Below are 12,282 nucleotides of genomic sequence, written 5' to 3'. Positions count from 1 at the left end.
TGATATTGTTTTAATGTCGCCTTTGTGCCAATTATAACATTTCTGGTTTATTTTTAAATGTTTATACGGCAGTGTACTGTACATTGTAATAAACAGAATAGAGGAAATCAGATCTAATATACATTATTTAGGTATGTATACTGGTCAGAGAGCCAGTCATAAGTCCGAGTCATCGGTAAACGAGTACATACATCGTTAAGTGAGGAGACGCTGTACAGAATTAAAATCTAGATAATGGCTGCAGAAAGTGAGTAATTGCCCATAAGAGGTGGCACATTTCAGAAAATCTATTTCCAGATTATGAGGGATTTACCCAGATACCAGTTCTAAGGGGTATAGCAAAAATTTTCTGAACAAATGGAGGTCTTAATTTTGAAATTTGGATTCATGATGCCTTAATGTAAAAATAAAAAGATGAAACCTGAAGAATAAGTCAAAATACAATGGCTGGAACAGCTCTCTAGCAACCAGGACTCACTAAAGAAAACTTTAGATATCATTTCTGTCTGTCATTAACCATTGTTAAGTCGCCTGATAATCTGACTTGATAATGATCCAGGATAGACTAAAAAATGTCATCTAAAATTTCCTCTGGTAAGTGAGGGTTATTTATGGAGATGAAACTTCATTTTATTTTAAGAAAAATATTTCTAAAAACCTACTAGCTGGTCAGGAGTGATGGCAGCTTGCCATACATGAGCTGTGTGGTCACCACTTGCTGTAAGAATCAAGTCTTGTGATGGATGAAATTTGACAGAGTTGACTGATCCTGAGTGGCCTGTGTACTGCAGTAAGTTCCGCCCTCCATCAATACCCCAAACACATGCTGTCTGATCTGAATGAGAACAAATGCAGTTGTCAAAAAGAACAACTTATTGAAGCACAGTATTAATAATTCATTTTCTTCATGATATTAAATCAAAATTTCATTTTACCACAATGGTTGGTTCCCACCAAGGTAGGGTGATCTTTTGCAGTTTTGTCAAAAGTACATTGACAACATTCAAATGAAACTCCAACCTGCAACCACCTCACACAGCCTTCAAATTACAGGCAATGTACCTTCTGCTTCCATAACTCAAGTCCTGTCAGCCTATTACCCTGTACCCCTTTTATAAACATTACCTTCATGAATGGTTACACAATACATGCACCATATTATTTTCAATGTTGTGGTGCTGATGGCTAATTCTAGAGTGGAAAACTATATTGTCTCATTTTCCATTTATATTTCATCTGTAGTCCTTGAAAAGAAATCAAGAGTTATCTTTCTGACAAGAGCCAATGATTTTTTTTCTGCTGACTAAGCACTACTCAATAAGCAACTTTACCTACGCTGTGACTTAATCTATAAAAACTATGCACTACATAGCATTCCTGGCAACAGTGGTGCATATAACTCCAAGACAAACTGATCATCAGTGTAATAAATACTACTATGTCACCTCACCAGCTGAAGCAGTAGCAATAACTGGAGTGCCAACTCGAGATACTGATACGTCCCACACTCCATCTCGGTGGCCAACGTACTCCCGCACCATACGGCATGACACTGTATCATTCTTAAAACTGGAGACTATTTTGGAGGTCTGCACACGTAGTTTATTGGCTGCCTTCACTTTCTGTGAACTCTGCCCTCCAGCTGCCAGTGGAAGTTAAAGATAAAAATTGAGATTAAGCTTCAGTAAGTGTTTTGAACAAAGGCACATACGAGGTTCTAAAATATAAAAGCAAATACCTGACTGAATTAGTAAATACTGTATTATAGAGTAATTACAAGAAAAAAAAATATAATTTTATAAGCATAATTCAAATATGAAAATTATTATTACTGTACTTTATATTCAAAACCTGCATTTAACCCCTATGGGTCTTACAGTAGAGCTTAACCCTTAAACTGTCCAAACGTAGATCTACGTCCACGTGTGGGGGGCTCCGAACGTAGATCTACGTCTTTTTTACACGCTTTCAAATGGGGAAACTCAAGGTCAGAGCACTACGCACATGAACGTAGATCTACGTTTGGACAGTTTAAGGGTTAAATAAAAATAGATACTGTACATGCAGATTTTTTAAATAATTTTTATAAGCAAAACAGCAAAAAACTAACTAGATACCATCATCCCTCAACCTGTGACTTCAAAACCTACAAATTTCCAGACTTACAATCCCATTAGATTAACACTCATGTTTTGACTTGTATTTCAAATTTTTTAAATGTTGGTAATGAGGAAGTTGAGGTGGTTGCTAACTAACTTTTTTTTTTTTCAACAAGTTGGCCGTCTGGTTTAATGAAGGTCTCAATGTACCAGAACATAAATGCTAGAGAAAAATTCCTGACTATGGGCAGAAACTTGTGGTTTTTATGATTTCTAAAAGATTCTATACTATGACTGGCAAATACTGTACTACTGTGTTCACTAGTAAAATAGAAACCCTTTATGCATATGTTTTTTATATTAATTTTCTATAAAGCTTTCTAGGAAATGAGAGGCAAGGGCAAAATTTATGAAAAAATTACTGAATCCAGGCATTAAAGAAAAGCATTTAATATAATTAATTGCCTTCTTATTACCACTAAGTAAATTTACAGAAAGATACTGTTTATTACATGTCAAATAACATTTTAGCAAGGGCAATTGCAAAGTAAAGCACCAACAAATCACACCATGATAAATCAGATCAGATGCCCAAGGAAGAAAGCCACAGTCATTCAGGATATCCAGCTGCAGGATAGGTGATCCAGCTGCATGGTCACCCCAAAACAACACGCTTATTATTCCACAAAAATCATAACCTCAAAAAGAAGAAAAAATCAGCTACTGGTAAAATTTTCTGCATCTCCTTTACATTCTAGGCAAAAATGGTGCCTATAATATCTTCCCAGATTATTTATTGTAATGTTAGATGTTCAAATGTTGTGTTATTCTCATTAATTAAAAATAATATTACAATGAATGTTTATTTAACATTTATTCAATTATTCTATAACTAAATACAAAGCAAATGATAAATGCAATTATATTATCATATTAAAAAAAAATTATTAACTGTGCTTACTAAAGAAATACATAAAATTAATAGACATTTCTCAACCTTAGGCAAGATTTTCCATATATTGTCAGTACAAAATGAAGGTAGGTAGGTATGGGAGGGGGGATATATGTGCAGTATGTATATATGTATGTGTGTATGACTATGTATATTATACGAATGTATGTATGTACGTATGTATATATGTACGTATGTATATATGTACGTATGTATATATGTACGTATGTATATATGTACGTATGTATATACGTACGTATGTATATACGTACGTATGTATGCATGTATATATGTATGTATGTATATATGTATGTACATATGTATGTATGTACATATGTATGTACATATGTATGTATGTACATATGTATGTACATATGTATGTACATATGTATGTATGTATGTATGTATGTATGTATGTGTACATGTGTGTGTACTCGCCTAATTGTGGATGCAGGGGTCGAGTCATAGCTCCTGGCCCCACCTCTTCACTGGTTGCTACTAGGTCACTCTTCCTGCTCCATGAGCTTTATCATACCCCTTCTTAAAACTATGTATGGATCCTGCCTCCACTACATCACTTCCCAGACTATTCCACTTCCGGACAACTCTGTGGCTGAAGAAATACTTCCTAACATCCCTGTGATTCATCCGAGTCTTCAACTTCCAACTGTGACCCCTTGTTGCTGTGTCCCATCTCTGGAACATCCTGTCTCTGTCCACCGTGTCGATTCCTCTCAGTATTTTATATGTTGTTATCATATCCCCCCTCTCTCTCCTGCCCTCCAGTGTCGTAAGGTCGATCTCCAGTTCCCTTACATGCTTGGCTAGGTGTGGGTTCCAAACTGGTGCTGCATACTCCAATATAGGCCTAACATACATGGTGTACAGGGTCCTGCATGATCCCTTATTAAGATGTCAGAATGCTGTTCTTAGGTTTGCTAGGCACCTATATGCTGCAGCAGTTATTTGGTTGATGTGCACCTCAGGAGATGTGCCTGGTGTTATACTCACCCCAAGATCCTTTTCCTTGAGTGAGGTTTGTAGTCCCTGGTCCCATAGACTGTACTCTGTCTGCTGTCTTCTTTGCCCTTCCCCAATCTTCATGACTTTGCACTTGGTGAGGTTGAACTGCAGGAGCCAGTTTCTGGATCAGGCCTGCAGTCTGTCCAGATCCCTTTGTAGTTCTGCCTGGTCTTCGTCCAATTCAATTCTTCTCATCAACTCCACATCATCTGCAAACAGGGACACCGGAGTCTATTCCTTCCGTCATGTCGTTCACAAATACCAGAAACAGCACTGGTCCTAAGACTGACCCATGTGGCACCCTGCTTATTACAGGCACCCACTCTGACACCTCACCACGTACCATGACTCACTGTTGTCGTCCTGACAGGTATTCCTTGATCCATTGTAGTGCCTTCCCTGTTATCCCTGCCTGGTCCTCCAGCTTTTGAACTAATCTCTTGTGTGGAACTGTGTCAAATGCCTTATTACAGTCCAAGAAAATGCAATCTACCCATCCCTCTCTCTCTCTTGTCTTACTGCTGACACCCTGTCATAGAACTCCAGTAGGTTTGTGAAACAGGATTTCCCATCCCTGAACCCATGCTGGCTGTCACTGATAAGCTCGTTCCTTTCTAGGTGCTCCACCACTTTTCTCCTGATAATCTTCTCCATGACTTTGCATACTATACATGTTAGTGACACTAGTCTGTAGTTTAGTGATTCGTGTCTGTCTCCTTTCTTAAAAATTGGGACTACATTAGTGGTACACACAGCATCTCTGCTCCCTCTCTCAGGATCCATGGAGAGATGTTATCCACCCCCATCACCTTTGAGGTATCTAGCTCACTTAGCAGCATCTTCACACATTACTGACATTACAGCTTGGATGCCCCTCCAAACTGCAATATCCCCATTCCTCCTTCAGAGTGTAGACACTGTACTTCCCACCTCCAGGATTCACTCTGGCTAACCAGTTTTCCTGAACTGTTTCATAAATGTTACCTTGCTCACACTTGAGCAGCATGTCAAGCCATAAAATCCACTTGCCTTCATTCACTCCTATCTAAACACTCATATGTGCCTGTTGGTTACCCAAGCCCTTCGCACATAAAACCTTTACCCCTTCCCTCCAACCTTTCCTAGAACGATTCCTACCCCTCCTTTCCTCCACTACAGATTTATACATCCTCCAAGTCATCCTGTTTTACTTCAAACCACTTCAACAACCCCTCCTCAGCAGTTAGAGAGCAACTGCTTCTCTAACACAGTTAAGCTACGAACAGATATCTTCTTGGAGGGGCCAGGCTGAGGTCTGGCAGATGGTAACTTGACACTGCCACCAGCCTTGAAATTCTGCACCCAGTTCCTCACTGAACGCTCACACACACACACCAACATTCTCCACTATTTCCTTCATCTGGTGCCCAGTTTTGTGAAGCCCTATGATTTGAGCTATAGTTTCAAGTGTTAAAGACTTCCTTTTACCCATAATCAAATATGTATAGCCCCAAAACCAAAATGAACACCTGACAGAAGATGGGGTGGATGCGAGATAAACGTGCAATACTTCCCCTCACCACAGCAGCCACATGAGCACTGAAGAGTTACTTTGCAGTGCGGTGGCAGGCCGTGACATGCTAACGGCTGCTACCCACCATAATGCACTAAGGTCTACCTGTATGGTATACCTTTGATTTTCGTCATGGCATTATGCCGAGGCGCTCACCTGGCATAATGCCATGACGAGCACTGTAGGTTAGGTTAGGTTTGTATAGGTTACAACTGAAAACATTATAAATACACACTGGACACTTCTCAGCAAGACAGAATGCCAAAAATAGAGTACTACACATGAGGAATAATGACTAAGCCAATGACAATGGAATAATGACAAAGAACATTTTATTTATACAATGTTTCACCCACTGGGGTATTACTAAATACTTAACAGAAACACAAGCAAGTGAAACTATTGTATATGTAAAATGTTCTTCGCAGTATGTCTTTCTATTATCAGTACTTTACAGAAAGAGAAACTACTCCTGAGCACTTGCACCTTCAATTCTCTAATTTTGTATCTGTACCTCTCACATTCCATATAGTAATATGTTCCTGCATTTGCTTTCTAGAACTCAAAATGCCTGCATGCCCTAAATCAATGGCAATTTTGGCTTTTAGTTGGAGTTATACAAAAGTGGACAGGTTCTTAGCTCAATCATCACATTCATTGCAGGAATGCAGGGCAGTTTGCACCATTGAGGTGAAATGGGAGGATGGGGGGGGGGAGGGCTTACTATTTCTCATGCCAATTTTACAATAAAAATCAAAGTCAACTGGTGTCTTACAGAATAACAGAAGTAACTTACATTTATTCTTGAGTCCACCTTTAGTGGATGCTCCATCATTTTCATCATTACCACCAGGACGTTCCCCAATGACTGATTCTCTTTCTAGTCTCTCAGTTAGGCTGTCTATCTTATCCTGTACTGAAAAATTAAGGCAATATTATTTATAAAATTAAATAAATGTTGTCTTAAATTACATAACATCTCTTAAAGCTTTCTTATGCAATGTTTTATGTACAGCTTATATACCATATGACTAATGATGCATGGTCAGAGTGGCTTGCAACAATCCTGCACCCAGTGGAGGTTAGCCCTTGTGTTAAAATAGTTCATACAAAGAAAGCTGTCCATGTATTATGAGATTTTAATTGTGCTTTGGGAAAGAGGTTGGGCGCAGGGTCAATACTTTTGAAGCAGCATTCATCAAGGCCCCATTAGACATAGGCAAGTACAAACAGGAAGCCTGTCTGTCTCACGCTCGGCAGATGAAGGATCAAGCCTCCACCACATCTTGTGCTGAATGACCCACATGGGTTTAGTGCTTAACATGAATTATAATAATAATCAAGGCCCCATTAATCATACCACTACAAGTACAGTATCTTAAAACATTAATAAACTTACGTGATAAATTTTCTGCATAAAGACCTTCAAATTCCTTTTCTATTTGCATGAAAAGATCATGAAGACGTACTCTGAAAAACAAGAGGATCCAATATTCTAAAAACATATTAACTTTAACATTTATTTATTGACTAAGGATTAATCATATCAGCAAGAGAATAAGAGAATCTAGCAAAAAATATTACCAATTTATCTAAAAAAAATTTCACATTTTGTCTTAACCATAATGAGCAGTAAAGGAGGGTGGAAGGGAATAAAAGAAAAGAGGGAGAACAGAAAAAGGAAGGGAAGGAGGGAGACCAGGGAAGGGTGAAAAATGGAAAGGGAGGGGAAATGATACAGATGGTTGCAGGGAGAGAGACCGGAGGGAGAACAGGAAATTGGAGGCAAGAAGAGAATAGAGGGAGGAAGGGAGAATACAGGCTTCACTCTCCCATTCATGCACTTACAAAAAGTACTATAAAGTAAAACTCCTCTTATCTAACCACTACAGGAACTGAAGAAGGTTGGATAAATCAGAAAATTGGTTACTTGGATGGAATGCTGTTCAAATAACTATTATGGAATTAAATTGGGAAAAGAAAGAAGTAAATGGCTGAAATTTGAAACACTGAGAAGCTGGATAACAAGATTTTTTTTACACGAGCGTACATGAAATTTTGAACATTCTGTACCTCAAAGTGATTGTCTACTACCATTAAAAAATACAAAGTTTTAGAAACATACACAGGGAAAACAAAAAACAATTATTTTATCTAGCCAATGTCACCCAATCCAAATCTTAAAAATAAGTACAGTATATTTAGTTTTTATTACAAAAAGTATCGAAAATTATGTTTGTATACTGTACAGTAGAATCTCCATATCTGCAGGTCTGGTTTCCACATTTCAGTTATTAGCAGTTTATCGTATCCTGAAAATAACCCTTCATTTTGCTTAATAATGTCACCAAAGTGTAGAAGTAGTGATGCTGACAGTTCTTCAAAGCTTAAGAGAAGCCATGAAGTGTTTCCCAGCAGTGAAAAAGTGATAATTCTCCACTTATTGTGCATAATTTATCAATTAAACTTCATCATAGGTATGTATGTAAACAAAAAATGACATAGGTTCCGACACTATTTGCAGTTTCGGGTATCCACAGTAGGTCTTAGAACGTATCCCTCACAGATACAGGGGAACTACTGTACTTATATTAGGCACTAAGCTTCAGCACATGGAGTGTTGAGGTTCAATCCTTTGACCAATGCTCTATGACACACACACTCAAAGTCAGATCACTGAAGGAAAAAGCTGCACAAGACAGTAAGTCATACTTAAAGGAAGGGGGAAGGATGTTGTCATGGTCTTGGTCACGGTAATACTGGAGCTCAGCATCAGTGTGACTTCGGACACGGGGGACACCACCAGACCGTTTTTTCCCACCCGACTTGCTCCCCAATCCATCCTGAGGCATCCTATGCTAAACTCCTGTGGATATAATACAAATATTAACAAAGACTTTCCTCTGTAAATCAACAGCCGGAAGCTTATATTATAACATATAACTTAATGGTACAGTATACAACAATTGCTTAACAAATAAATTAATCCTTTCCATATTTAGACATGTGCAAGCACGCGTGCATGCACATGCACACACATACGCACATGTGCATACGCACATGCACACTGTGAATGTACTACTGGAGGGCCTCGCTTATACAGCACGTTAGGGTACAGGTTACTGTTGTAAAGTGAAATATAGCCTTTCATCACTTTAAAATGTATATAAAAGCCTGAAAACATGTTTACACTATCATATATTAAGTGAGCAATAGAGCTAGACCTAAAAGATGCAAATACAGTACACACATTACTTACTTTAAAATATTTTCGTCCATAGCTTACAGCAAGTGGTGAACATATTTATTGTAGGAAATCTGAATAAATGATGGCTATAACTGAAAACTCCTGTATTAGTGAAACGATGTACAGCAGGGCCCTCCTGTACTCTGCATATTTTGTTAACAATGATTCTTTTAGTTAAGTCATTAATACTTCAAAATCATTAGTTAACAACTGTTATAAGATTCTATCACATTATTTTCCTATCTATATCATTAAAAAGTTACCTACTACACTTAACTACATGCACTTTTACCACATTGTACAGCTGTATATTTTTTTTATTAGTATTTATAAAATGGAGAGTCAGAGGTATCGGGAAAATGGAGGGAATATTTTGAGGAATTGTTAAATGTTGAAGATAGGGAAGCTGTGATTTCATGTAAAGGGCAAGGAGTAATAACATCTTGTAGGAGTGAGGAAGAGCCAGTTGAGAGTGTGGGGGTAGTTCGTGAGGCAGTGGGTAGAATGAAAACGTTTAAGGCAGCAGGGATTGATGGGATAAAGATTTTTTTTTTTCAACAAGTCATCGGTCTCCCACCAAGGCAGGGTGACCCAAAGAGAAATAAAATCCCCAAAAAGAAAATAATTTCATCATCATTCAACACTTTCACCTCACTCACACATAATCACTGTTTTTGGGATAAAGATAGAAATGTTAAAAGCAGGTTGGGATATAGTTTTGGAGGGTTAGTGTTTTTAGTTAATAAATATATGGAAGAGGGTAAGGTACCTAGGGAATGGCAGACAGCATACATAGTTCCTTTGTATGAAGGCAAAGGGGGCAAAAGAGAGCACAAAAATTGTTGAGTATACCTGGTAAAGTGCATGGTAGAGTTATTATTGAAAGAATTAAGAGTAGGACAGAGAGTAGGATAGCAGATGAACAAGGAGGCTTTAGGAAAGGTAGGGGGTGTGTAGACCAAGTGTTTACAGTGAAATAAATAGGTGAACAGTTTTTAGAAAAGGGTACCGAGGTTTTTGTGGCATTTGTGAATCTGGAAAAGGCGTATGACAGGGTGGATAGGGGAGCAATGTGGCAGATGTTGCAAATGTATGGAAGAGGAGGTAGGTTACTGAAAGCAGCGAAGAGTTTTTATGAGGATAGTGAGGCTCAGGTTAGAGTATGTAGGAGAGAGAGGGAGATTATTTCCTAGTAAAAGTAGGCCTTAAACAAGGATGTGTGATGTCACCATGGCTTTCAATATATTTATAGATGGGGTTGTAAGAGAAGTGAATGCTCAGGTGTTGGCAAGAGGTGTGGGAGTAAAAGATAAAGAATCTAACACAAAGTGGGAGTTGTCACAGTTGCTCTTTGCTGATGGCACTGTGCTTTTGGGAGATTCTGAAGAGAGGTTGCAGAGGTTAGTGGATGAGTTTGGTAGGGTACGTAAACAAAGAAAATTAAAAGTGAATATAGGAAAGAGTACGGTGATGAGGATAACAAAAAAATTAGGTGATGATAGATTAATATCAGATTGGAGGGAGATAGTGTGGAGGAGGTGAATGTATTCAGATATTTAGGAGTGGACGTGTCAGCGGATGGGTCTATGAAAGATGAGGTGAATCACAGAATTGATGAGGAGAAAAAGGTAAGTGGTACACTTAGGAGTCTGTGGAGACAAAGAACTTTGTCCAAGGAAGCAAAGAGGGGAATGTATGAGAGTTATACCAATGCTCTTATATGGGTGTGAAACATGGGTGGTGAATGTTGCAACAAGGAAAAGGCTGGAGGTAGTGGAGATGTCATGTCTGAGAGCAATGTGTGGTGTGAATATACGTAATGCAGAGAATTCATAGTCTGGAAATTAGGAGGTGTGAGATTACTGAAACTATTATCCAGAGGGCTGAGGAGGGGGTTGAGGTGGTTTGGACATGTAGAGAGAATGAAATAAAATAGAATGGCTTAAAGAGTGTATAAATCTATAGTGGAGGGAAGGCAGGGTAGGGGGTCAGCATAAGGAAGGTTGGAGGGGAGGGGTAAAGGTTTTGTGTATGAGGGGCTTGGACTTCCAGTAACCATGCGTGAGTGTGTTAGATAGGAGCGAATGGAGACATGTTTTTAGGACTTGACATGGTGTTGGAGTGTAAGCAAGGTAACATTTATGAAGGGATTCAGGGGAACCAGCAGGCCGGTGATGGGAAGTACAGTTTCTGCATTCTGAAGGAGGGGTGTTAATGTTGCAGTTTTATAACTGTAATATAAGCATACCTCTGGCAAGACAGTGATGGAATGAATGATGGTGAAAGTTTTTCTTTTTCGGGCCACCCTGCCTTGGTGGGAGACGGCTGATGTGTTAATAAAAAAAAATATTGTTATTTGATCATTTTTAATTATAACATACATTACGATATTTTCTTTATAAAAATATACCATCTTACAGTCCATTCTTGATCCAACCAGTGATTAATACTCAGATTTGAAAGCATTTTAACCTGTTTTTTCCTTGTTACCAGAAGTAGTGCAACTTATTTTTAATTTGCTTTGCAATATATATTTTTATGGATTTGTGTAACCTAAAATTGCTAACTTATCCTATATGTTTTGATACTTTTGAAGGGTCAAAAGAGCTATCTAACCTCAGGTCAGGTTGTCTGGTGCTTGCCTAATCAACCAGGCCATTGCTGCAGGTGGTCCACACATTCATCATAGCCTGGACGATGTGTGGCTTAACCTATATTTACATAACTTAAAAATATAAAAAAATAGTATTTTAATAATAGAAACTGACATAAAACATAAAAAAAATAATAGTTAAATGATAATAGGTTGCATCTTAAGACTATTTCCAATTTAAATAGAATACCACCTTACAATTATTAGTTATAAAATTACTTGTTTCCCCACGATATTAATTTTCAGTAAAAAATACATATAAACATACAAACAAAAATATACATAAAAAACAAATGTATAAGCATACATACAAACATACTAAGTTTATTCAGAAACATGTACACAAATAATTACATAAATTATCATACATAGCAGCATACCTGGAGACAGTTCCAGGGGTCAATGCCTCCACAGCCCAGTCTGTGACTAGGCCTCATGGTGGATCAGGGCCTGATCAACCAGGCTGTTACTGCTGGCTGCATGTATTCCAACATATGAACCACAGCTCGGCTGGTCAGGTACTGACTTTAGGTGCCTGCCCAGTGCCTGCTTAAAGACAGCCAGGGGTCTATTGGTAATCCCCATGATGTATGCTGGGAGGCAGTTGAACAGTCTTGGGCCCCTGACACTTACTGTGTTGTCTCTTTTCATGCTAGTATCATCCCTGCTTTTCATTGGGGGATGTTGCACCATCTGCCGAGTCTCTTGCTTTTGTAGGGAGTGATTTTCGTGTGCAAGCTCGGTACTAGTCCCTCT

General features: G+C 38.4%; 1 protein-coding gene across 3 annotated transcripts in view; it reads right to left on the bottom strand.

Annotated features, from left to right (window-relative positions):
- Window positions 1-12,282, bottom strand: part of LOC128702074 (WD repeat domain 37) — a 41,708-nt gene that overhangs the window by 27,909 nt on the left and 1,517 nt on the right. The window contains exons 2-7 of one of the 3 annotated variants that reach the window (XM_053796093.2): window positions 11,122-11,198; window positions 8,339-8,492; window positions 7,026-7,096; window positions 6,423-6,542; window positions 1,451-1,642; window positions 663-835 (exon numbers count right to left, since the gene is read on the bottom strand). In XM_053796093.2, the coding sequence (XP_053652068.1) occupies window positions 663-835; window positions 1,451-1,642; window positions 6,423-6,542; window positions 7,026-7,096; window positions 8,339-8,478 (696 nt within the window). In that variant the 5' untranslated portion in view covers window positions 8,479-8,492; window positions 11,122-11,198. Of the gene's footprint in view, window positions 1-662; window positions 836-1,450; window positions 1,643-6,422; window positions 6,543-7,025; window positions 7,097-8,338; window positions 8,493-11,121; window positions 11,199-11,489; window positions 11,599-12,282 lie in introns of all 3 variants that reach the window. The other 2 variants (XM_053796087.2, XM_053796079.1) reach the window with 2 other exon arrangements.

The sequence above is a fragment of the Cherax quadricarinatus genome, chromosome 37, assembly GCF_038502225.1.
Source record: "Cherax quadricarinatus isolate ZL_2023a chromosome 37, ASM3850222v1, whole genome shotgun sequence".
Lineage (NCBI taxonomy): Eukaryota > Metazoa > Arthropoda > Malacostraca > Decapoda > Parastacidae > Cherax > Cherax quadricarinatus.
This window is presented reverse-complemented; position numbering and strand designations above follow the sequence as displayed.